The 24,829-nt window shown below is 37.6% G+C and overlaps 1 protein-coding gene across 1 annotated transcript in view; it reads right to left on the bottom strand.

Annotated features, from left to right (window-relative positions):
- AQR (aquarius intron-binding spliceosomal factor) overlaps positions 1–24,829 on the bottom strand; it is a 67,395-nt gene that overhangs the window by 2,649 nt on the left and 39,917 nt on the right. The window contains exons 23-34 of the mRNA XM_068398798.1: positions 21,283–21,393; positions 19,606–19,715; positions 17,221–17,356; positions 14,786–14,995; positions 13,825–13,962; positions 12,876–12,947; positions 9,507–9,694; positions 7,636–7,807; positions 4,481–4,651; positions 3,673–3,758; positions 2,697–2,871; positions 1,032–1,145 (exon numbers count right to left, since the gene is read on the bottom strand). Of these exons, the coding sequence (XP_068254899.1) occupies positions 1,032–1,145; positions 2,697–2,871; positions 3,673–3,758; positions 4,481–4,651; positions 7,636–7,807; positions 9,507–9,694; positions 12,876–12,947; positions 13,825–13,962; positions 14,786–14,995; positions 17,221–17,356; positions 19,606–19,715; positions 21,283–21,393 (1,683 nt within the window). The remainder of the gene's footprint in view (positions 1–1,031; positions 1,146–2,696; positions 2,872–3,672; positions 3,759–4,480; positions 4,652–7,635; positions 7,808–9,506; positions 9,695–12,875; positions 12,948–13,824; positions 13,963–14,785; positions 14,996–17,220; positions 17,357–19,605; positions 19,716–21,282; positions 21,394–24,829) is intronic.

Genomic DNA, 24,829 nt, shown 5'->3' with positions numbered 1-24,829 from the left:
CCCAAACAAACACCTTGGACTAATCTGTTCAAGGATACAGAGCCAGGATCACACTCTCTTCCCACAGCCAGCTAATACAGAGTGAGTAGTGTCCTTTTACATCAATTTTTTGTACTTTTGGTTTTTGCTCTTCTGAAGGATTTCCAACGTGGGAACTTCAGAGTACCACGAAAGAATACATTATAGGTAATATAATCATGATACACTCCAGACATAAAGTGAAAGCTGATACAGTTGAGGGGTAGTGTTTAAGACCTCTTCATTTATGTTTACTATCAACTACCTCTAGGTTTCCACAGATCCCAGTATCCTGAATAAAAGCAGCTTTCTGCTCAGTATACTACCTAAACTACCTTAAAGCTCTGCTCACATACATAAGAAGACAAGGTGTTTCTGTTGGGTACTGAATTCTGCTTCAGGGATTAAACACTGGCAAAATTAGGTACAGAAGTGAGAAAGCATCTACAATTGCTTCCAACCTCATGCTATTTTGCTTGGTGCTGAACTAGCGTTGAAAAAAACCTGCTCCAGAATAAAAAAGTTACAGCTGCTAACTAGCCTGGATAATGCAATCAGCTAACGTGGTTAAAATGGTTCCAAGACGTGATATGGTCCTTCTATACACTGCAGGCTTGTCCTGAAAACCTCTATTACAAAACATTATTGCACCATGCAGTGGTGCTATAATACCACTAGCTGCACTTACCTGAAACATAACATACGAGTTTACTTCAAGTAAACACTGGACAGGCTAGTTCTTTAGTATGAATGAGGAATTTTTGGTCCCATAGCCATGTATAGCACCCAGCATCAATTATTGCTGGTTTGGGGCCTTAAATTGGGGCTTAAATTACTAAAAGATACAGCTCTTGCTACTGCAAGATTTTAAAGACCTAAATATTCTTACTCCCAATCTTCTTGAATTTTAAACATAACAGGAACAGTATCAAACCTCAACAGCACCTCATGTCACTTATTAAAAATCAGTTCTATTTTAAATGCACACCTTCCAAAAGTTAGAAGGTTCTTACCTGTTGATAGTGGCGTGTACTCTGTATCATGTGCATATACATATTGTACACAAAGTTAGCCATTTGAGGCATGTTCTTAATAACATGTATTTGGTGAGATGGTCTTTCTCCATTCTAAGGAAGGGGAGAAAGAGTAGACATTAAGCAAGCAAAGCAAAATAACCATTATTGAAAGGTTATTTAACTATATTAGAAAACTTAAACCTGTAGAGGTTTGGTTAAGTGAGAAGGGGCACGATCTTGTGCCACTGAGCAGTCTGAGCAACCCAGGCTTTGAGCAAGGGTTAAGCCCAGAGCTAGCGACCTTGGACTCCCCTTGAACGGTGCAAAACAAAGAACCCCGTGGTGCCTGCTTCGGCGGGAAGCAGATCTGCGCCGGGGGTGGGGGGGAGGTGGGGGCGGTCACGGCTCTGAGTATGTAAACCTATGGACCAATCACAAGTGCGATCGGGGCGCGTGATTAGCATGTACTCATGTTACCGCCTATATATTCGCGGCGTGCTTTGTTAATAAACAAGAAGCTTCCATACTCACATTGAGATTGTTTAGTTTACTCCGGACCGTCCCCCAGCACCTGCGAGCGCGCCCCCCCGTTTTTCCCCTTTACTTCATAAACCCAAGAAATTAAATAATGCTTTTTAAAGAAAAAAATAGCTAAATTCTGTGGAAAGATAGGAAGTGCAGGTCTTACACTTTGGGGAACTGGATTAATCATGATACTGCAGCCCAACAAAGAAATTTCAAAAAGAAAGGCTGGGTTGTGATGCTTACTCCATAAAGTACATTTTGTATTTGAGTGATTTAACTTATTACAGGCACAAATAGTGTATGATCAGATTAGCACTTAGACTACTTGTCCACCACTGTCCAACTCCTTCTTGCTCACATTTGCTGACCACACACGCTGCACTCTTTGTTGCACAGTGGACCTGAAAGTTTCAACTGAAGGGCTCCCTCCCAAACTTGTCAACAGCACTTAAGACCAGGGAAAGATCTATAACTGAATTTTGAGTTCATGGTAGCCACCCCTTCTCAAAGCTCCAAAAAGCAAAGCAGATATGCTCCTCTATTTCTTCATTTAGCATCCTACTCTGTGTGTCCTGTGCTTAGATGCTTAATACAAACCTTTCCCTAAAGATCTAGTGTAGTATTACAAATTATGTTTTCGTACTTATGAACCTAGCTCAGCAAAAAAAACTCTTTTGCGATTCTGGACCCAATTTAAAAAAAAAAAAAAGTTAATTGGTTATCTTGACTTACTCAGTCAAATGTAATTTTACCTCTTTTAATAAGAAGTGATTAGCTTTGTGTGGCTTTTGTTTTTTTGAGAAATAACATTATTTCATTTCATAACAAGACCAAAAATAAGTAACACACTAAAAACTTACCTATTTATCATAAAAGGAAAATATTGAATCACTTACACGTGTAGAACTTAGGAAAAAACAGGCACAACAGAGTTACATTCATAACTAAGTTTTGTGGAAAAATCAATTAAAAACAGCTAGTGTGTTTCATGATAAAAGTTAACTCTAGGGACATAATTATCCAAGAGGCAGTGGTTTAGCAGAGAAGATGGTCCCACCTCTTACAGCGCACTCAAAAAAATGTGGGCAAACACACATACCTATTACAGATAGCAAAATTCAGGGCAGCTGTTCCTACCTGTCTTGCCGTTGGAAAACATTCTGTGGGAACGATATGGAGGTGAAGTGGTCGAGCTGTGAGTTGGCTGAAAGCTGGAGTTAGCTCAAAACAGTTCTGAAACAGCGATACCCTTGCAAAGATATAAAGTCCAAGCCTGGCTCTTGACATGGCAACAACTAATCGTCGGACATCCCTTCAGAAAACAAACAAAATTAATCATGTTCTTCTCACTGACAACATAGTTGCAATAAAAATAACCAGAAGTATACGGAAGTTTTAATTAAAGGAAATATAAAATCATCTGCTAAAATACTATTTTGTCTTTATTTTTTTTCCTACATACTGTTTCAATAACTACCAAATCCTAGAACCATTATATAAGAGGGTTCACTGTACCGATAATCATATGAACGATCGCCCTTTATTATTTTCCTAGACTTCAGAGGCCAAGATTTACATTAAGAACAAATCACAATAGCATTTCTGTATCCCTGAATGAGTAAACATGATTTTGATAACTCATCTAACTGCTGCTGAATAGACAAGCCTTACTCCACCCTACCCCAAAACGGAAGCGCAAACATTTTAAACTACACATCATAATGCAACTTATGCAGTGATGCAACACTTCCAATACAAAACAAATAAAAAGCTCACATACAGGAAAGAATCTATGAGAAAATTTAAGCCTGCATTTGTTCACCAAGCATTACATTCCTATCATTCTACTAGGGTGAAACCAAGTTCAGCCTATCTGCAGTAATATAAACTAATTACAGTATAAGAGCCATTATTAAAGGATAAAGTGGTTGTGAAGAGGATACCAGACAGTTACGAAAGTAAGTACGTCTGAACTTCATTCAATACAAGCACTGAACTACATTTCTACTACATACTCAAATAACTGAACACTTTTGTATAATGTACTATAAACATCCTTCTGATACAGAAAACATGTAGTTTAATGACACTACAAGAGTATCTTCTTACATACCTAAGGTGGCCTACAGCTTTGGTACGCACTAGTGAAAGAAGAATATAATCATTTTGTTGACCTTGAAACCTGTCCACAGTTGTTACCTAGAGAATCAAAAACCAAGAAAAAAACCTCCATAGGTTAATCTTTGCCATTTCAATTAAAACGCGACACCACAATTTTAACATCGACTTTGAACTGAGATTGCAGTAAATGGGAAAAGAAAAGAAAATGCTTTTAACTTTGTTTTAGTTGGCCTCTAAAAAAAATCATCAGCCTTTTCTTTTTGGGAGATGTTGTAAGGAGCTTTTGTCTGACTGTATACCATTTCTTTTACATTTTTACTCAAATTCAGACAGCTAACAGCGGGATGCTAATACCAAAAGACTGTGGAAAGCCATCGGTTTTATAATACAGAGTTTTAATCTGCAGAATTGGCACTAGACTTTTATAACTATGTTTTTTTTTATTTATTTCATCAGATTTGTCATCATACACTTTATCAAATCATTTCCATTCTGGGTGGATCTTCCTAAAGGTGTGGTTTTGTTTTTGTTTTTTTATTTTGAGGACAAAATAAATGACAGAGAGAAGAGTTATTCTGTCCCATGTAGTCTGTAGCCTTTCCAGCTTCACTGACTTTAGTTTGTATGTCAAATTACAAACAGGCAGAAATGAGGGCACGACTATGAAATTCCATAGAGTGTAGGTTAATAAATGTGCTCAGAGAGCTGTGAATCTATTAAGTTAGTCTGTTCTATAATATGACAATTTAAAAACAAACCAACCAGCACCACTCTAATGACTGTTATATTTTCAAAGTCACCTTGTTTGGCCGTCCAATCAGTGGATTATTTCCACACCGCTGATTAATGACATCACGGATCAGGTGTTTCTGTCCGTTGTATGTTGTCAGAATACTTATCTTGTCTGCAGGATAACCAAGCAGGCACATATACGTGAAGACTGCCACAACATACTCTGCTTCACCAAGATTCTTAAGTTTAAAAGAGGAGAGAAAAACAAAAGGAAAAAAAGGGGGTTACTCAACTTGTAAGATTGGAAAGAACACCACCTTCGTCATTATCATATACTTAGACAAAAAATCTCAGTGCTGAAATGTCTCTATATCAGCTGTTTCTTTGCTCACTTAATAAAAGCCATTTTGAAAGAATAAAAGAACCACAAGGAGGCTTAATAACTTCATTCTGACTCCTCTTCAGAGAACTGCTGAAAATATCTACCTTGATATTATTGTTAATCTCATCGATTGACACTTTCCAGTATTTACTCACAAGCTCCCAGTTTTATCTCAACAAGATTAAATTCTAAAAATTTAACAGTCCTTAAATATAATAATAATTAAATGTTAAAACATCTAAATTATATTTATGGACTATTAAATAATTACATATTTGTATCTAAATGCATTTATATGCTTATAGCTGTCTGCCCAAAGGAACTGCCACCTTAACGGTATTATTACAGAATTCAACCAATACAGAGAAAGGCCCCAAAGATGATCAAAGGACTGGGAAGTCTGGCATATGAGGAAAGGCTGAGAGAAGTGGGTTTGTTCAGCCTTGAGAAAAGAAGGCTTAGGGGAGACCTCATCACCATGTTCCAGTACTTAAAGGGAGGCTACAAAGAAGATGGAGACTCCCGTTTTACAAGAAGTCACATGGAAAAGACGAGGGGTGATGGGTACAAGTTACTCTTGGGGATATTTCAACTGGACACAAGAGGAAAATTTTTCACAATGAGAACTATCAGCCTTTGGAATAACCTCCCCAGGGAAGTGGTGGATTCCCCAACATGGGCACTATTAAGATTCAGCTGGACAGGGTACTGGGCCATCTTGTTTAGACCATGCTTTTGCCCAGAAAGGTTGGACCAGGTGATCCTTGAGGTCCCTTCTAACCTTGTATTCTATGATTCTATGATTGAATATTTCATTTTTTCCTACTTAAAGGTCACATGCTAAAAAAACACCTGTTATGTAAGACTGTGGAATTATTATTTGTTAAAAAGTATTAGAAGTTGATAATCTACAGGTACCTGTATTTAAATACAAGGGTTTAGAAAACACTTAGTGAGAATATAACATGGTTCCAAATAAGCACGCAAAAAAGTTGCAATGACTCACTCTCCAGTAACCTGAAAGTAAGAACTAGTTGAGCTAGAATAATTAAACTCTTCTCAACTATTAATTAGGAGACAGACATCTGGATTATCAAATCCAGTTATTTCTACTGAGGCCATACCTATTCAATTTCAAATGACCAGCTGTTATTTTGTACTTTGTTACTTTTTTCTGTGCCATTACTTATAATAAATAATGTCTATCCCAAAGTATCACTCTTCTGGCTATAGGAAGTTTTGTCCTATTTCCAGACCAAAGTTATTCATAGCCTGTTTAAATCCATTTTCCATCAACAAAAATTATCTTTTAGGTTAAAAAGTTGTTCTCAATTGGTGACATTTATTTCTGCTCTATTTATATTGGGAATCTTATCCCCACTTGGCGTATGTTTGACTAGGCTGGACATACCAGCCTCATTTATTTTTTCTTATTAAGTGGACTCTGCATTACTTGGAAAATGCAGTTGCCAGGCATATCAAACACCTGTGGGTTTAAAGCTATTCTACAAATTTTAATCCCCTTTAAGTCTGGAAAGAAATGCCCAAATTCACAAAGAGAAATAATACATGGAGGCAATTTGTTATCTCACGAAAAACCATGCAATGCAACCAACATACTCTGCTAATATCTCTCAATCCTCAAAATCATGAAAAAAAAATAACAGTGGGAAGTATTAGAGTAGTTTGCTCATGAAAGCACTGTTGCAATGACAAAGGTGTTCTAATTTCAGCTGTTCCTGTTCCACGGGACAACTTTTTACTACTTGTACGTAACAGCGTTACAGCTTAAAAAAAAAAATCAAAAGAAACTCTCCCCTCCAAACAACTCAGTCCTCAATCTAGAAGTGAGAGGAACCCAAGCAAAATCTATGAATATCTTCCACAGTTTTTTAAAGAACAAATTAACGTAACTCTCAATGATCTTCATAGGGAAAAAATGACCATGAATATTACCATCTTAAAGTATATTGTTTGCTTTCTATAATATTAAACTTGGAATTAACACCTTATATTTTGCTTGAATTAAACTCGTTAACTTGCACATAGCTCCAGCTTCTAACTTTTCTGAATCCCAAACTGGTGATTTAGGCACGAGAGTTTGTTTCATCACCGTTTTTCAAACAAGAAAAATAGAAGACTGAAAATATAAGCATTTCATTACAAGTGTAAAAGCTTTTCCTGTCTTTAACAGAAATAGATGGAGGCTGTTGTTGATGGCTTAATTTGAAAATTTAGTTGAGAAATTCCAAGGCTAAGGTTGTTTTGGCAATTTACTTCAGCCTCAATGTCTCTCTGCCACTTCTGTGTATTTCTTGCAGTACTGTTTCATTCTTATGAACGGGCTTTTTAGCATTCTTACATACAGATCAAATTAATACAGTGACCTTTCAAACTCAAGTATGTGCCACAGCGCAAACTTTGATCTTTCATATACAGGGGAAACGCTACTGTTTATTTCACTATCATGGCAGTACAACTGAATTACAATGGACTTTAATTTGCCATAGGCCAAAACAACTCTTCATGATGAACTATACACCAAATCTCACCCCGCCCGTAACACTGAGAAAACATAGATTCTGTTGTGAATGACATATGAAAACATAGTGAATGACAAGCAATGTCATTCACTTTGAGCAAAAAGCACAACATAATATGTTATCATCTTCAACATTCAAAACTCATTAAAAGGAGAAAAAAATCATGCATATGCATGACGCAGTTATCTGAGAACATGAATCAAACATCAGTTTGCTGCATTTTGATAGTCTGTCTTCATTGCAGATTTAATAAGCCATATCCAGATTAAATAAAGCATACATGTAATATTTCTCTTACCTGATAGAAGTAAGGATTGGGTTCAGACTCTCCCACACCATTGAAGTCTTCCACGTTTATAAGCTGGAAGTCGTACAAAAACCCAGCATTGGCTGTTCTGAACTCTGGCAGAAGCTGCACGTGAGGCAGGTTACCCAGATTCTTGTAACGCCAGTTGTAGAGGTTACATAAACTGTTAAAAAAACACACAGAGACAAACCCCAAACAGTTAAAGCGGGTTCTTGAACTAATTCAAAATAGTTCAGATGCACACACTTCATCACTTTGAAGATTAACGCTTCTGTAGGTTTTCAGTGAAAAAGAATATAATATTGCTGGATAGCCTGTACATACATAAATGAACATACTTGTACAAGGTATCCAGCGATTATTTTTTTAAGTTTTGATTCTGTTTGGTTCTCTCTCACATAAACCTTTAGACTTCACTTCTTTTTAGAAAGCTCAATGCAGTACATTCACCCTTAAGCCTGTTACACTTAACAGCTGTACTTTGAAGGGTATAAATTTTGCAAAGAAATCTAGTAGGAATATTCATGGGGAACAAAACTTAAGGAATATTAATGCTTCTTTACAAAAAGGAAGGAGTAAGGAAAAAAGGATTTTCTGCATTATCTGCTGTAAAGCTTCTTACTGCAAAAAGAAATATATTTTCTTATTTTGTGTACTGTCATATGTTAACATGAGACTTGAAGGGAAGCAACCAAAATCTACACAATTCTGAATCATATCTGATATTTACAGGGATGGCAATATAACCGAAATGCCTCGGTCAGAAATGCACAACAACATCCACACCAGATAAAGTAGCAGATAGTTCATGGGGAAGCTACCTATGATCAGAAAAGAAAAGACAAAGTGTAGGAAGGTATGGAAAAAATCCTTGATCAAGAAATTGCTTGCGAAGTGAAGGAATTCCTCTGCTCTCTTATCTCTAAGAAGTTCTCTGAGATGTTGCAAAATAGTAGATGGCAAAATAAACTTCATTTGTCATACTCAGATATACCTTGCATTTTTAAAATCATATTGAAAGTAGCTGTTATTCATACAACTAGAAAATAATATTCTACCACCCCCAACATTTCTCACATAAAACACCTGAAGTTCTCCTTCACATTGTTCATTCCACTTTACGTCTAAAAAATATTAGAATTTAAAACTAAACTTAAATAGCAAGATTTTATATGGAGTCATTTTCTCTTCTTTAGTTTTATTTTTCCTTGTTAATGTGACACCATAAACATGCACTTTACACAATAAATATATTTGACGTCTAAATTATCACAATGAAATGAAAAAATCCATGCATAAAAAGAAAAGTTATCTTACTACAGGGAAGCAGTATCTCTTTTAATATTAAAAAAAGACATTATGCTCTTGTGTGGACAATCTGATTGTCTCAAATCAGTCAAAGCTGAAGCTCTGCTCAAATACTACAAGTAAAGCACCCTTTTGCAGACTATAAGGGAAATATGATACATTCAAGGCCAAATAAAGCAAATCTTTATTTAGCCTTGATTATATTAAATATATTAGTTTAGAAAAGGAAGCTTCTGCAAAAAAGTCTCAGCTGAAAAAAAAAACCAAACACTTGAGACTATTAAAATTCCTTTAAATAGCATTTTCATTGAAGTACTCATACAGTAGCAAAGTATTACTATATAAAGAAAGGAAAGTAAAACTGATTGCATTTCAGCGAAGTAAAATCTGACTTCCTAGTCTAAACTGAAACAAACGGAACAAAACAACTAAATTTCAGTTTTGCAAAGTCCTGTTCAAACAATAGAAAAAAAGTTTCCAATACTATGTCTGCTTTTCCAATTTTTAACCTGGTAGTTTCTTACAAGCTAAACATGCAATTTTCTCTGTCTCACCTTGCTCTTGCTCTTCCTTGTGCATCCAAATCAACAGTTGGCACTCCAACACGAACAAACCGTGTAAAAAGGGACTGCTCCATGTTGGAGTATTTTTGAAAAGCCATGTTCTTAATGACTGGTGGCAACTGATGATGGTCACCAATCATAATCCACCGCTTCAAACGACTGAATCCATCCTGGGGGTTCTAGAATTAAACATTACACAATTATAACTATTACAATATAATCGAGGCACTCAATTACAATACATTAATAGTCAAATTGGCTGTCTTAGTCTAAGCCCTAAATTTCAACATTTGTTCTTAAGCTACATCGAACTGCAGTCATTTTAAAGACAACTACTAGCTTCTTGCCAATCTACTACCAGAAAAAGGGAGTAGTATTTTAAATAGTCTTATTTCTTATAAAGCAAGAGGTAAGTTTATCTATTAAAATCAGTAGATAAACATCAGGATAAACATCATATTACATTCTTTTAAAGGCCAAAAGTAACACATTATCAGAGGATAAAAGGAAGAGCCAATTATAAAATTTACAGTAGTAAACAACCTGATTTCTACACAGTACTGTTACCCTAGAACAGTCTTTTAAACATTATTTTTTGGATTCTGAGATAGTGAATATGAAGTGCCTGAAGCATCTGAAACAACTTTAGTGCTCACATGTCTGGGGCACAAACTAAGCCTGCTTTTCAAGTGTCTTCATGGTTCATGTGCTTCACCTGTTTACCTCTGGAATTCCCACATGGCCTTGTCCGTGACCAGGATGTACCTCTAATTAATCCTCATCCTGGCTCTTGGACTGAATGCTGTCAGTGTGTTTGGTATATTTCTTTCCAGTTCCTCATCATCCTTTGTGTACCTATGTTACGTACTGACAGAGCTCATGAAAGAATGTAACACAGGGACAACAGAGGAACAGATGTGTGGGTAACATTATCCAGGAATTAGAATCCTGGACATTTCCACCTACTAGTTTTACAATTCAGACCCTAATTTCTTACACACTCCTGTGATATTTCCCTTTCCCCATAGGAGCACACTATTCAAGACAGAGCCTAAAGTTCCTTTTCTTGCCACTTGAAGCAGAAAAGCACTGAAGCCCGCTCTGATCAGAGAGCAAGGAAAAAAAAACTGAACTCTGGACTGTCCAGCTCATCAAGCCTGAAGATGCCTTTGTAAGTAAGTAAGAGGATAGAAATTATTTTCGGTGGCATGGAAAACGATTTGTTATTTTTTTTCCCTCCAACAAGGTTACTGATTTGGAGAAGACCAAGCATTCTATATAATCATTCTGTTCTTCAGACAATTTCAATTTCGGACAAAGAACCTCCAAAGAACTTTGTTTTTAAAAGTTTCTTGCTCAGAACTGCAAGTGAAAAAAAATCAAGTACTACTACTCTGTAAGCCTAGTTCTTTAAGTTTTGTTAAAAAACCTCCTCAATTTTCAAGGACTACTTGGATAGCTCTTCTAAGAATGGTCATGGAATATTGCCCAGCATATGGGTCTATGATGAAAAGGTCTGCTTTAATTACATAAAACTCTTCGGCTTCTGCATTACTCATATATGCTTATTTCCCCTCACCAGCCTGATGCATCTAGTTATTCAATGCTCACTCAAACATATAAGATGCTTATTTCACTAAATATAATAATTTCATTATCAATGAAAATCATGGTAAAAGCCATGCAGGATTTATTCATTACACAGCACTGCAATACAACGTTGTAGCACTAAATTCAAGACTGCCAAAACACCAAAGCAACAGTCTAAAGTCTTACACGTGTCTTTATGCATGGAGATTTAAGTACCTAACTGCAGGAGAAGCCACCTAAATGACACCACACCTTATGCCTCCATACCTTTCTGACAGTTAAGGGCATCTAACTATGCAGCAAGAAGAAATCTTGCATTTTAGGTTTAACTAATTTGAATGTTGTTCTAGAGACTACAGTGAGGATTCATTAAGCCTGCAGGACAGAAAGGAACCAAGTCTATTTCACTGTATGATTATGATTGCTGAACTAAGTGAAAAGGAAAGAGAGCTTGACTGTCACTGTTTTATCATCTGTGAGAAGCCCCACCCAATAGAGGTGTGCTGTCCAAACACCCCAAACAAGATGGAGAAAAGTATGCTCCGGTTCAGAGTTCAGGCAGTATTTGGGGTTTAGAGGGTGAATTAGTTGCCTGCCTGCTCAGAATTATCAAAACTCGGCAGTCTTTAACACATTGCGAAGGTATTAAAAAACTACATTAACATCCCTAAAACTTAAAAAAATACAGAGTTAAACAGCAACTGAGAACAGGACTTGGGCTTTAATAGCAATATGGTCAGCTTGGACATGTACATTCTTTTGTGCACTAAGCCCATACTGAGTTACTTTCCTGCAATTGTATTCTAGTCTCCATTGTTAAAAGAGCAAAGTGAAAACCTATGAGCTGCAATTACAAATATATAAAATATTACATGGAGTTTCCATCATGCCTTTTTCAATTGAGACTGATTTTCTTTTAGAATGAAAATCCAAAAGCTTGGGTGTGGTTTTCTAGAAGATTTAAAATTATTGCTTTTCAATGAAAGTATCTGCTCCAGGCAAAACTTCTGAAAGGAAACAATTTTAGAATATGAGCAAATGCAGACTGTGTATTTTTCAGAAAGCCACTAGAGTAAGAATCAAATCAACAGTACAGACTGTCTTTGGTTTTACTGACTTGACACATATCAGCTTCTGATTTGCAGCTAAAGAGTTTGCACAGAGTGCAAAGGTACATAATTATCGGGCAGAAGTAGAACCAGTAACCATTTCTTTTCTTTCTGTGGAGCTGTGACATCAATTAGAATGTCTCCTCTCTACTTGGCTCCAGTTTTCCTGAAAGTTGCAGGTTCTTGGTATCTCTCTCTGTTAATCTTGACTGAAACTGACCAAACACAAGCACAGAGCAGTTATGTAAGCCTTACGCTCTTGGGAAACAAAACCATTATGTCATAAGTAGTAATAATTTTAACAGTTTTTTTAATTAGCAATAATCACTATTAAATGACAAATAATAAAAGTAAAGCCAGGACCTATTTTATATAAATATCTTCACTTTTTTATTTTCAAAATGAGAGCCTGCTAATACTACTATTTAGTCAATAAAAGCAACATATATAGAACCTATTAGCTTACTCCATAATACTGAAAAACAAGGATGAAGAACTAACGGAGAACCATGTAAAAGTTCTTACAGTCCACTCAAATGGCAGATACCAGTTCAAGGTTACTTTCTGCACAAGATATTTTCCTTTTACTATTCCATACTGTTCAAGAACAGAGACTTTCATTTATCATTTTTTGTTGTATGTTTTATAATTCAGGTCTAACCTGCAACAGGAGAGGTATAAAGGTTTCTATCTCCAGAATCTGAGCAGACTCTTCCATTAAGATGTTGTCGTACTGAGAAAGAAAAAGTAGAGATGTCCATCAACCAAGAAATACAAATTGATGCTGTTATTCAGCCTAGCAAAAGAAAACATCAATTACTCACTCGGTTTTTGATGAGTTGAACAGTTACAGCAGGCTTTTACCATACAGGCAAAATACCAGTATTACTAAAAATCAGTGTCAGAGGGTGAAATCTTACTACATCAATGGCAGATCTATCTGTACCAATCAGGGCTTACATCTAGAAGGAATCCATGACTGAACTACATGACATGCTTCCCATATGCCATAACCCATCCACAAGAGAAAAGCTTTCTGCAGTGGAGCAAAATAATTTGGTATCTTTGAACTGAAGCAGAAAAGGAGCACTTTTGTGATCCAACACAGTGCATTATTGGAGAAAAATAATACTGGAAGAATTATCGGTGGTGGGATTTTGTTTCATTTTTGTCAGATAAAAGTCTGTACTAAATTAATACCTACGTTTAAAACTGCAGAGTGAAAAGAGCATCGCATCACAGTTCTTTTTCCTCAAATTGTTAATTTTTTAGGTAAAGAAAGTTATAAAGGCCGTGGGTTTTTTCCCAATTTGCCTTTATTTTACTACTCAATCATATCACTGAAGTTCATCACCTAATATGGCAAAACTAACTTTTTTATAGATATGTGCTATTAAATCACTTTTGTACATAAAATAAAGTGATCTCATCTTTTACTTACAGAAGTTAATTTTTTCTTCAGTAAAATTACAATTTGAAACACACTGGCAAAAAAATGCAACTCAAAATAATCTAGCTGCCTAGATTTAGGACAGATAAAAAGGTTTATATGGGAGAGGTGAAACAAACCCAAAAAACAATTAGTGCTGTAACACTAGTATAATCATTACTTTGAAACCTAATTCAACCAGGTCATGTCGTTTCAGAGCAGCATGAGTACAAGTCATGGCAATGATTTTTGCTTCTTTCACCAACAGGTATTTGGATCTATCCAGGCCACTGCGGAGAAGTTCAAATGCTCTGAATTCCTATGGAGGAGAAAAGGAAATCTTGGAAGTCAGACCACAAAAAGTTATCGCTTATAAAATGTATTCACTCAAACTATCTGGCCACCTTCTTAATATAATTAGGCAAGAAAGTCATGAAGGTATCTACTGTTAATAATCGCATTTGAATAATTTTTTTATGCTAAAACTGAAAACAACATTTCAAAAACCAATCTTCTAAAAACACATCCAAGAATTCTACAACTGTGTGCATATATAAATTTGCAGACAATTATTCAATTGATTCAGAAGAACCCTCTCAGAATCCCCCAAAATTTTGTTTTACTCTATCTTCTTGTTTCCTACTTTACAACATAATTAATATCACATCAAATTCACTATTAGAAAGACCAATACAGTCAATATGACCAAATGACACCCAGATCACCTTTACCCTAACTTTTAAAGCCTCTCAAACAATTCTGGGAAAATCAGAAGATAATCTGTTTAAGTTAGTTCTAGGTTGTCTGATTAAAGGCAATTCACTGTAAATACAAAGACCTCGTGAAGATCAGAGGAGCAGCAATAGGCACACCAACCCTAGCAACCTAATCAGTGAAAATGGAACATGCAGAATGGCTGCTTCCTAAAATCAAAATTAAACAGATTAGACCTTTGTCCCTATAGTGAAACATGTCTATACATCTCAAAGGTGGAAATTCTCACCTGAATGCCTTGCAAGCTAATGAAGCTGTCTAGAGGTATATACTCCTTTTATGATGTAGGGCAAGAGAATTTTGGAACTGTGTAAAGTTTTTTATAGGATTAGCCAGATCCACTTACCTTTAATAGTTGCATGTCTTACCTCAAGCTGAGTGAATATTTTCTTAACATGTCTAAAACACCCTTCAGCAATTTCCATATCTTCTTCATAGGATTTGCCTTTGAAAATTGGTTGAGGAGCATTTGCAAAATACTGGTGAAAAGGAAATAATCTGGAGACATCTGTAGCATCTGGCAATTTTCCACCTTTAACTTTCACTTTGCTGATATACTCCTCCCAACGAGACATTACCTATGGCAAACAAAGTATCATACTGACATGTTTTTATATCATAAAGTCATCGGCAAGGTGTAATCATAGAATCACAGAATGTTAGGGGTTGGAAGGGACCTCCGGAGATCATCAAGTCCAAACCCCCTGCCAGAGCAGAACCAATCTAGGGCAGGTTACACAGGAACACATCCAGACGGGTCTTAAAAGTCTCCGGAGAAGGAGACTCCACAAGCTCTCTGGGGAGCTTGTTCCAGTGCTCTGTAACCTTTACAGTACCTTCCTCATGTTGAGGTTGAACTTCCTGTGCTCTAGCTTGCAGCCATTGCCCCTTGTCCTATTGCAGGGCACAAGTGAAAAGAGGTTGCACCTTTCCTCCTGACACCCAGCCCTCATATATTTACACACATTAATCAGATCCCCTCTCAGTCTTCTCCAGACTAAAAAGCTCCAGGTCTCTCAACCTTTCCTCATAAAGCAGGTGTTCCAGTCCCTTAATCATCCTTGTAGCCCTCCGTTGGACTCTCTCCAGTAGATCTCTGTTCCTCTTGAACTGGAGAGCCTTGCACACATAGTATTAAAAAAAAAAATCATCACAAAAGCAAGGTATGTCTAAATTAGTATTTGACCTTGTATCAGGATGACGTTTTTGAAGCTGTGGTGGGTTGACCTTGGCTGGCTGCCAGATTACCACCCAGCATCTCTCACTCCCACTCCTCGACAGAACAGGGGTAGAAAATAAGATGGAAAAGGTTAGGGGTTAAGACAAAGACAGGGAGATCACTTAGCAAGTACCATCAGCGGGAAAACAGACTTGACTTGGGAAAAACTAATTTATTTTATTTACAATTAAAAATAGAGTAGGATGGTGAGAAACAAAGACAAAACCAAAACCTCCTTTCTTCTCCACCCCCTCCTTCTTCCCAGGCTCAATTTCACTCCTTCATTCCCAACTCTTTTACCTCCTACCCACCCTGAGCAGTGCAGGAGGAATGGGGCTTGTCATTCAAATTCATAACACCGTATCTCTGCCACCTCTTCCTCCTCACACTTCTCCCCTGCTCCAGCATGGGCTTTCCACAGGCTGCAGCTTCCTTCAGGGCATATCCACCTGGCTCCATCATGTGGTCCTCCGTGGGCTGCAGTGTAGATATCTGCTCTGACATGGTCCTCCATGGGCTGCAGGGGGACAACTTGCCTCACCATGGTCCTCTCCACAGGCTATGGGGGCATCTCTGCTTCAGTGGCTGGAGCACCTCCTACCCCTCCTTTTCCTTCTGACCTTGGTGTGTGGCGTCGTTTCCCACACTACCCTCCCTGCCCCCAGGTGCTGCGCAATGGTTTTTTACCTTTTCTCAAAGTTGTTTTCACAGAGGTGCCACCAGTGTGGCTGATGGGCTCAGCTTTGGCCAGCAGTGGGTCCCACTGGAGCTGGCTGTGTCCAGCACAGGGCAGCCCCTGGGCTCTTCTCACAGAGGTCACCTCTGCATCTCCCCACTACCAAAACCTTGCCACATAAACCCAGTACAGAAGCAAATGTCTTTATTATCTCCACTTACAGTAGTTTGGTTTAAATACCAAGTTGTATTCCTTTGGGAGAAAACTGAACCAGAAGATGAGCTCTAGCAGTGCTCCTAGTATTCTCCAACGCCTAATGACCATTTAATGTTTAGGCCCACACTACAGATAGCCCAAAGTAACATCTGTAAAAACATACACAGTGTATGCATCTGATCCTAAGTACCACTCCACGAGTCTGATTAGGCCACGCTAATTGCTAATGCAGACCATGACACTGAAAAATACATGGAAGGGAAATGAGGGATATACAATATACAGAAAATCACCATTTTGTGTACTATGCATCCGATTTCACACTGGCATTTAAGACTATAAAAGCTTCCTAGCAGGATCATCAAGTACCTGCTCCAATGCTTGTCCAAAAAGTAAAGCAGCCCACAGATTTTCCTGTCTGAAGGAGAAACTTCAGGTTAAAATCTTTGCCAGCAGTCATGAAAAGCAGCAATGCTAGCCTTTCAACTGGTGAGTCATCAGGCAGGATTTAAAACAATAGCGATACAAGTACGTAATGTTGCAATTATAGCTTTAGCTGTTATTGTATTTGAACCACTAAAGAAAATGTGGTTTTTTTGGACTCAATTCTGAAAAATTCACTCCAATTTTTACAAAGTGTTTCATAACATATTGAGGTCATACAGTCCCTGTAGAAGTATTTCAGTCCTTACTTGGTATAAGAAAAAGTGGCCTGCTGTTTCACAAGTGTAAGAAACATCTCCTGGGACTCCAAGACTCTCTTGCAATCGCCCAACTTCTCGTAGAAGTTCAAGTCTTCGAGCCAGCACATAATTAACTCTTCCATACCTACAAAATGGATTAAATAGAACATAATTTGTATTTAAATGTATTTAATTCAAAACTATTTTATCTAAGTGTCACAATGAGAGACCACCAAAAAAAAACACCACCCACCCCCCCCCCCCCCAAAAAAAAACCAAACCCACAACTACTACCAGGTTCCAAAATCCAAAAATTTGCTACATGCTGACTACTTCTATCAGTTGAGCCCTAATAATTTACAAAGCCATGCAAGAGCCAGTACTGTAGAAAAAGCTCCTTTTATCCTATCACTTCAACAAAAGCTTCGTAAGTGTTAGTAAAGCATTCTCATAATGTACCTGTAAAGCAGAAAAGCATTACTTCCAATGTACTGTTTGGGAACAATGGTACACTACGTGTTACACAAACACAAGCAAGTTATACAAGTCTATGGACCATCATACATGGAACCTATACCCAAAGTTTCAGTACGATAAGGCTGACTTCCTTTGGCAGTACACAAAATGTCTTGCAATAATGTTTAGCTCACCATAACAGACAGGTTTGCATCCACTCATAGAAGGACAGCTGTCTGTTGAATAACTTTTATGACCAATTAGTTTGTAACCTACTCCTTCCATTCTTCCTCCTCTTATCCAATTCAAGCCCATTTTTTTCCCTTTATAAATCAATTTCCTTAATCCATGCACTCCCTCCTCTCCCAGAAGCAGTACAAGAAGAACAAAAATCAGTGTATCACATTTTCTAAAAAAGAAAACAAATTAAAAAGTGGTATATAAATGGATGGTATTAAAGAAGTGAGAGGAACAGGACACTGTTTTAAAAATTCACATGTAGTTAAAAGCTCAAATGTGAATAAAGGCTAAATTTCAAGATCTCATTAAACTTACTATTCATAAAATATGCTTTCTGCACAGGAGAAAAAAAAGGACACAATACATTCTTATACGCCTCGTCCCGCTTTACTGTGCCTGCAGAGTGAGCAAAAAGGAATGCTAAGCTGGCCAAGCAGTAGAAACTCCTTACGCAGTATTGTGCCCTCTAAAGCAGCCCGACACAGAAAAACCACAAACTCAGAAGCAACCTAAAAACAATCAAAAGGCATGTGGGAAACAAACTTCTCTTCTCACAGTAGTGCAGCCCATCTTTAAATATATTCCTCGACCCTTATACCTCCCTCCCAAACTGCCAGAACCCATAGGACTTTGTAGTAATGTCCTGTAGGTCTGGAGTTACCTGAAAAAGAATGAAAATAGACATGTAGAGTGTCTCAAAGAAAACTCCTTTTAATAATGAGCACTATTGTTCAGGGAATATACTAAAAACCGTGGATATTACTAAATAAATATCTGCCATGGCATAATTTCACTAAGATTTGGGCTATCAAATTTCTGGAATAATTTCCCTATGTCAAAGCATTCAAATTTTTAAAAAATCACAAGGTATTTATTTTCCTAAATGAAACTCAACTATGCATACGTGGGTAACTTCTAGTGATTATATATAATTTTTACTACAGCTTTTGAAGTCAAAGTATTGCTATAATAATCCAGTACTGGACAGTTCAGTTATTTCCAGTGCATGATCCTTATACCCTCGCTTACATTTGTGAATGTATGTAATCCTACTGACATCAATTGGACTAACACCTAACAAACACACAAATATTTACAAGAACAGGTTCTTAAGTCTTTGTACTGATATAGACTTGATATGTATGTATGTATTGATATGTCCTTATGTATGTATTCTTCAAAATGTGTTATTTACCAATGAAACAAGCAATTTTGTAACAATATTCTGAAGAATTAAGAGCAGAAAGTTTAATTTCATGTTTCTATTTATATATGCAATATTCACCATGCCAGTAGAAAAGATATCGTATTTGCACAAAACATTCCTAAGTGCAAAAACCTACCTTTTTTTATTCAACTTCCTCTCACAAAACAGATCAATTCTATAAAATGTATATGCGTCCATAATATAACGAACTACTTTTATTCAAGCAGTTGAGTTTATGAACAAGCAACTGTCCAATTCTGCCTTTGGATTCTCAAGAGAACAGTGCCTGTACTGAATAAGAACCAAAATTACTTAACCCTGTACTGAAAACAAGTGCAGTCTGCATTACTGAGATTCAAGAACATGAGAAAGGTAAAACTTGTCAAGTGCAGCTCTGTTCTCATTTACAAGGGAGGTAGAATGGATTCAACACATACACCTTGCTACGAGGTTTATGCAAGCGAGTTTATCATTAGCACCTCCTTTCTCACCTGCTGAAGTCTTTCTCTGTCTCTAATTCCTCTTCTCCATGACCCAGACGCAGGAGGTGGCGCTCATCAATGTCTAGAGCCATGATTTTTTCAAACAGCTGGTTCAAGGCCTAAAGATTGACAAGAACAGGAGAAAAGGTAGTTTTAACAAAATCAGAGGCTCTTGCAGGGGAAAACTGAAGAATTAGTGGTAAGCCATGCCTATTTTGGTATAAATGGAAGCCAAAGCAAACATGAAGTTAATACTGAAACTAGAGCTCTTAATGTTGACAACAGGGAAATCAGCCTACTAAAACTCTTGTATTTGCATACTTTATGCAACAATTAAATTTGATTTTACAATTTTAAAACAATTTTAAAATTTGATTCAATTACCTAGTTAATTTAGTTGATAGAGCTATCTTTATAAACTGTCTCAAGAAAGCACACTGTGCAAACACTCACTTTGTTAGATGACTTTAAACCATTTAACTTTTACTGCACCTTAGAAGAGTGTGATCTGGTACTGACTGGCAGGTGCTGTGACTGTATTCCATATGGATAAATACATTTTTCTGAACTAAGCTTCAAGGTGTGCTAAGTCTCCTGCCTTAAACTCTTCAATTCTCTAACAGCTTAACATCAACAGTCCAATCCAGTGTATTACAAGGGAGTAAGTTTGTAAGCACTGGATCATCAAGTTATGAAACTAAGAATAAACATGTGCAAGCACCACTTGTACTTCAAGCCTGCTGGAAGTCATGCAAACATGTTAAAGTACAGTGTCAAGGCATGGGGAATGAACCCTGCTGAGATACAGTTTATTTCCTGAAGTACAATTTCAAGTTCATGTTCTCATGTAAGTCTTGTCTGGTAAGAAGAGTCTTCTATCTGCCTCAAATTATTTCCTTCCTTTTCTCCCCAACAGACGTGCTCTCAACACTTTCTCTCAACTTCACTACCTGCTACTCTCCTGCAACCCATTGTAGACTGGCCTGTATTATTCCAGGTTGTAACTCACCAAAATGAAGCCTCATCCACCATTCTTTGATCAACAGTGTAAGTACCTGATCCTGCTTCGATGGACAAAGATGAAATGTTTTCAAGTGGTATGCTCAGTTAAAATAGCACATAACTGAGATAGGATAGACTAATTAGGGAAACCAGGAAACAGATGACCCTGGTTTCCAAACAGATCCTTCCAAACCAGATGCAGACTTACACGAAGAATCTTTAAGACTCTAATCACTATTGACATATGCTTGAGAATTAGGAGCTAGACTCCATTTCTTATGAATGGGAAGCAAGCATTCAGCTGAAGAAGCCATTATACCTTTCATGCCTTCCCTTAAAAGCACGAAGCACAGAGCAATCAGTGTCTGAGAAAGATAGCAAAAATCTGGCATGCCTGCAGTGAATGTGCAACTGTAAGAATTAGGCAGACACTCTTTCAAAATACTTCCTAGCTTCTACCTGCAACCAGTTAAGCATATTGAAAACTTCTGATAAATAGCTCAGAACTACAAACATGAAATTCAAAATTTAATTTCACATTATGAAACTGGCAAAACTGCGCAGAAGCCAACTCAAGTTTTCATTGTTAAGAGACAACTGCAATCCCAAACCTACTGATCTCAATACCTGCTGTTCTTCTTGATGTTAATTGCCGGAAAATTTCATACATGAGTAACACTTTACCTGATTAGAGTGGGTAACTATAAGAGTTCGTTGTTCTGGGAAATTATGATAAAGATTGGATATTATCTGGACTGCTACATCAGTTTTTCCAGTACCAGGTGGACCCACCACCTAAAAGCAACAACAACAGAAATTAAAAACAAAGAAAAAAAATCAACACACAATTTACCAGAATATTGCACAATACAGACACATAGCCAGCTGGGAAAAAAGCAGAACAGTCTCACAAGACACTGACATCCTGCATTAACAATAAAAAAATCTTCTGTTTCATGTACAATTGCTTGCTGGCTTCTGTGAACTTCAAGAACATGTACATACACCATGAAAGTCTTAGCCCAATGCCAAGGCAGATTCCTGCCTAAGAGGAATACAGTAATCCAGCAATTACTTGCTGGCTTTTGTGAACTTCAAATACAATATATCATGAAAGACTAATTCAGACCAGTTAGGCAGATTCCTGCCTAAGAGGAATATGGTAATCCAGCATTTGAAATAGTATTCTGTTTTGCAACCCATGAAAACAGACCTCAGAGAAAAAAGGTTGTTTAGCCTCAAGACGGGCTAAACATAGAGGAAATGGTGAAAAAAGCATCAAAACACATAATTGAAAAAGAATAAGGTGAGGCAGATACAAAGAACAACAACAAAAAAGAGTCCATTCTTCTTTACTCAAAAATCTACAACTGATGATATAGAAGTCATACTGACAGTTAACATTTTTATAGGCTCAATTATACCAACAACATTCAAAAATTGACACCTGAGACATTTTAAAAGTATCCAAGTATTAAAAAGCATCTCAAAGTAATTTGTTCAGCATTAAGAAGCACAGAATAGCAGGTTTCATACGTAGCTACACATAAAATTACAAATTGCTATGAAATCACACTTGCTTTAATTAAATAATCTCATTGATGACTGTATTCAGAAGCAAGTAGGATTGTACTTCTCAGAATATTTGAAAGAAATACATGGCATAATGATAGAAAATAAAACATAGGCCTATATTATGTAACTGTTTTCTCAGTCTGCCTTCTCTCCCTGCAAAACGGGATGTAATAAAAAACAAAACAAAAATAAAAAACAGGAATACATCCTCAAAAACAAAAAGCTAACTTTGTCATTGTTTTTTCCTTTTGACCTAACAGACTCTCATTCTCTAACCTCTTAAAAACCAACAAATGCAGTTTTAGTAGAAAAATCTGAATTATATAACGACCATCCTCTCAAATATTTACGAAAGCTGACAGATTACCAGGCACAGGAAGTTACTTTTCTTCTTTAAAGCCTTCCAAAAGTGAGGTAGGTGGTAGTTTATAATGCATTACACACTTGCATTTGAAGGTCATTACTAGTTCGACAAATATTAAATGATACTAACAAACAGTATGCAATGGAATTTAAAAAAATAAGACAAAAATAAAAAACAGCTGACTTAGAGACCCCCTCTCTAGTATTTTTTGTGTTAATTATATACTACAAAATGGTAAGAAATATTTTCACTTCCTAACCTTCTTTGCTATTGACAATATTACTGATAGAAAACAATACTCCTATCCACTGGTGTGGGTATTCTTAGACAAAAACTCTAGTTATGTAAAACCCAGCGGTTCAAATCATTCCAAAAAAACCCTTCTAGTATTGTTTAATAACCAAATTTAAAGCATCTATCACCATGGCTTTTTCACAGCATTCAAAAAAAGAGCTTTTATTTCTAAATAGACCTTAAAGTTCATACTCTATCAACAACCAGAAAGCTCTGCTGTGTTCTACCAGAAAACATACCATACTCAAAAACACTGCCAAGAACTCAGGTAACTTTTACGCACATTTACAACACTACGAATTTCAGCACACCTAGACAGGGAGAGAACAAAAGGCATACAATTCCACGGAAGTTCATTTTTTCCTTTGCCATGCATCTTTTGTGTGCTAGCTACAGAGTGTATAGGGAGTGGTAAAACTTAAGGAGGAAGGGGAGGAGGAAGAGTATGGTACTAATGAATATCAACACAAAAACCTAAAAATTAGAATTACTGCCTATATAGACCAAGAAGAAATCAAGAGTATCAGAGAAAAGTCATTCAAATAGTCCACTGAGTCACTACCAGGACAGACGACTACACTGGGAGATGGGTACTTGTAGTCAAAGTCTAATTGAGAGTGGTAAACCTTATAGATCTTTGCAGAAATTCACTGATCAAAAATCATTTTCATAACAAATCTACAGCTTTGGTTTGGTTTGTAACTTCTTAGTTCTAGAAGTCAGGAGGATATAAAGGATTGCACAGGAAAAACAACTCCCTGAAGACAACTCAATGACTTTCATTTACTTTAATGGAGTTAGATCAAACTAAAAATTATGCAAGTAATTTAAAACAGCCAAAACTGACAGACATGGCAAAAGCTTTACAGTCTAAAACTAGCAATCCAACCACTGAAAAAGTGAATTCAGTTGTTGTGGAAAGTCTCCAGCCACAGAAACACACAGAATCACAGAATCAATCAGGTTGGAAGAGACCTCTGGGATCATCGAGTCCAATCATTGCCCTGACACCACCATGTCAACTAGACCATGGCACTAAGTGCCATGTCCAGTCTTTTCTTAAACACATCCAGAGATGGTGACTCCACCACCTCCCTGGGCAGCCCATTCCAATGTCTAATAACCCTTTCTGAAAAGAAATTCTTCCTAATGTCCAACCTGAACCTCCCCTGGCAAAGCTTGAGGCTGTGTCCTCTTGTCCTATTGCTAGTTGCCTGGGAGAAGAGGCCAACTCCCACTTGACTACAACCTCCCTTCAGGTAGTTGTAGACTGCAATAAGGTCACCTCTGAGCCTCCTCTTCTCCAGGCTAAACAACCCCAGCTCCCTCAGCCGTTCCTCATAGGTCAGACCCTCCAGACCCTTCACCAGCTTGGTCGCCCTCCTCTGGACTCGCTCCAACACCTCAACATCTTTCTTGAAGTGCGTGGCCCAGAAATGGACACAGTACTCAAGGTGCGGCCTCACCAGTGCCGAGTACAGAGGGATGATCGCTTCCCTAGACCGGCTGGCTACACTATTCCTAATAGAGGCCAGGATGCCATTGGCCTTCTTGGCCACCTGGGCACACTGCTGGCTCATGTTTAGCCGGCTGTTGATCAGCACCCCCAGGTCTCTTTCCGCCAGGCCGCTTTCTAACCACTCCTCCCCCAGCCTGTAGCGCTGCATGGGGTTGTTGTGGCCGAAGTGCAAGACCCGGCACTTGTTCTTGTTGAACCTCATGCCGTTGGTCTCGGCCCATCTATCTAACCTGTCCAGATCCCTCTGTAGGGCCTTCCTACCCTCCAGCAGATCGACACTCCCACCCAGCTTCGTGTCATCTGCAAATTTGCTGAGGGTGCACTCAATCCCTACGTCTAGATCGTCTATAAAGATATTGAACAGCACCGGCCCCAGAACTGAGCCCTGGGGAACACCGCTAGTGACCGGCCGCCAGCTGGACTTTGCCCCATTCACCACCACTCTCTGGGATCAGCCATCCAGCCAGTTTTTAACCCAT

The sequence above is a fragment of the Nyctibius grandis genome, chromosome 4 (genome assembly GCF_013368605.1).
Source record: "Nyctibius grandis isolate bNycGra1 chromosome 4, bNycGra1.pri, whole genome shotgun sequence".
NCBI classification, from domain to species: Eukaryota; Metazoa; Chordata; class Aves; order Nyctibiiformes; family Nyctibiidae; genus Nyctibius; species Nyctibius grandis.
The sequence above is the reverse complement of the archived record's forward strand: the minus strand, read 5'-3'. Positions and strand labels throughout refer to the sequence as shown.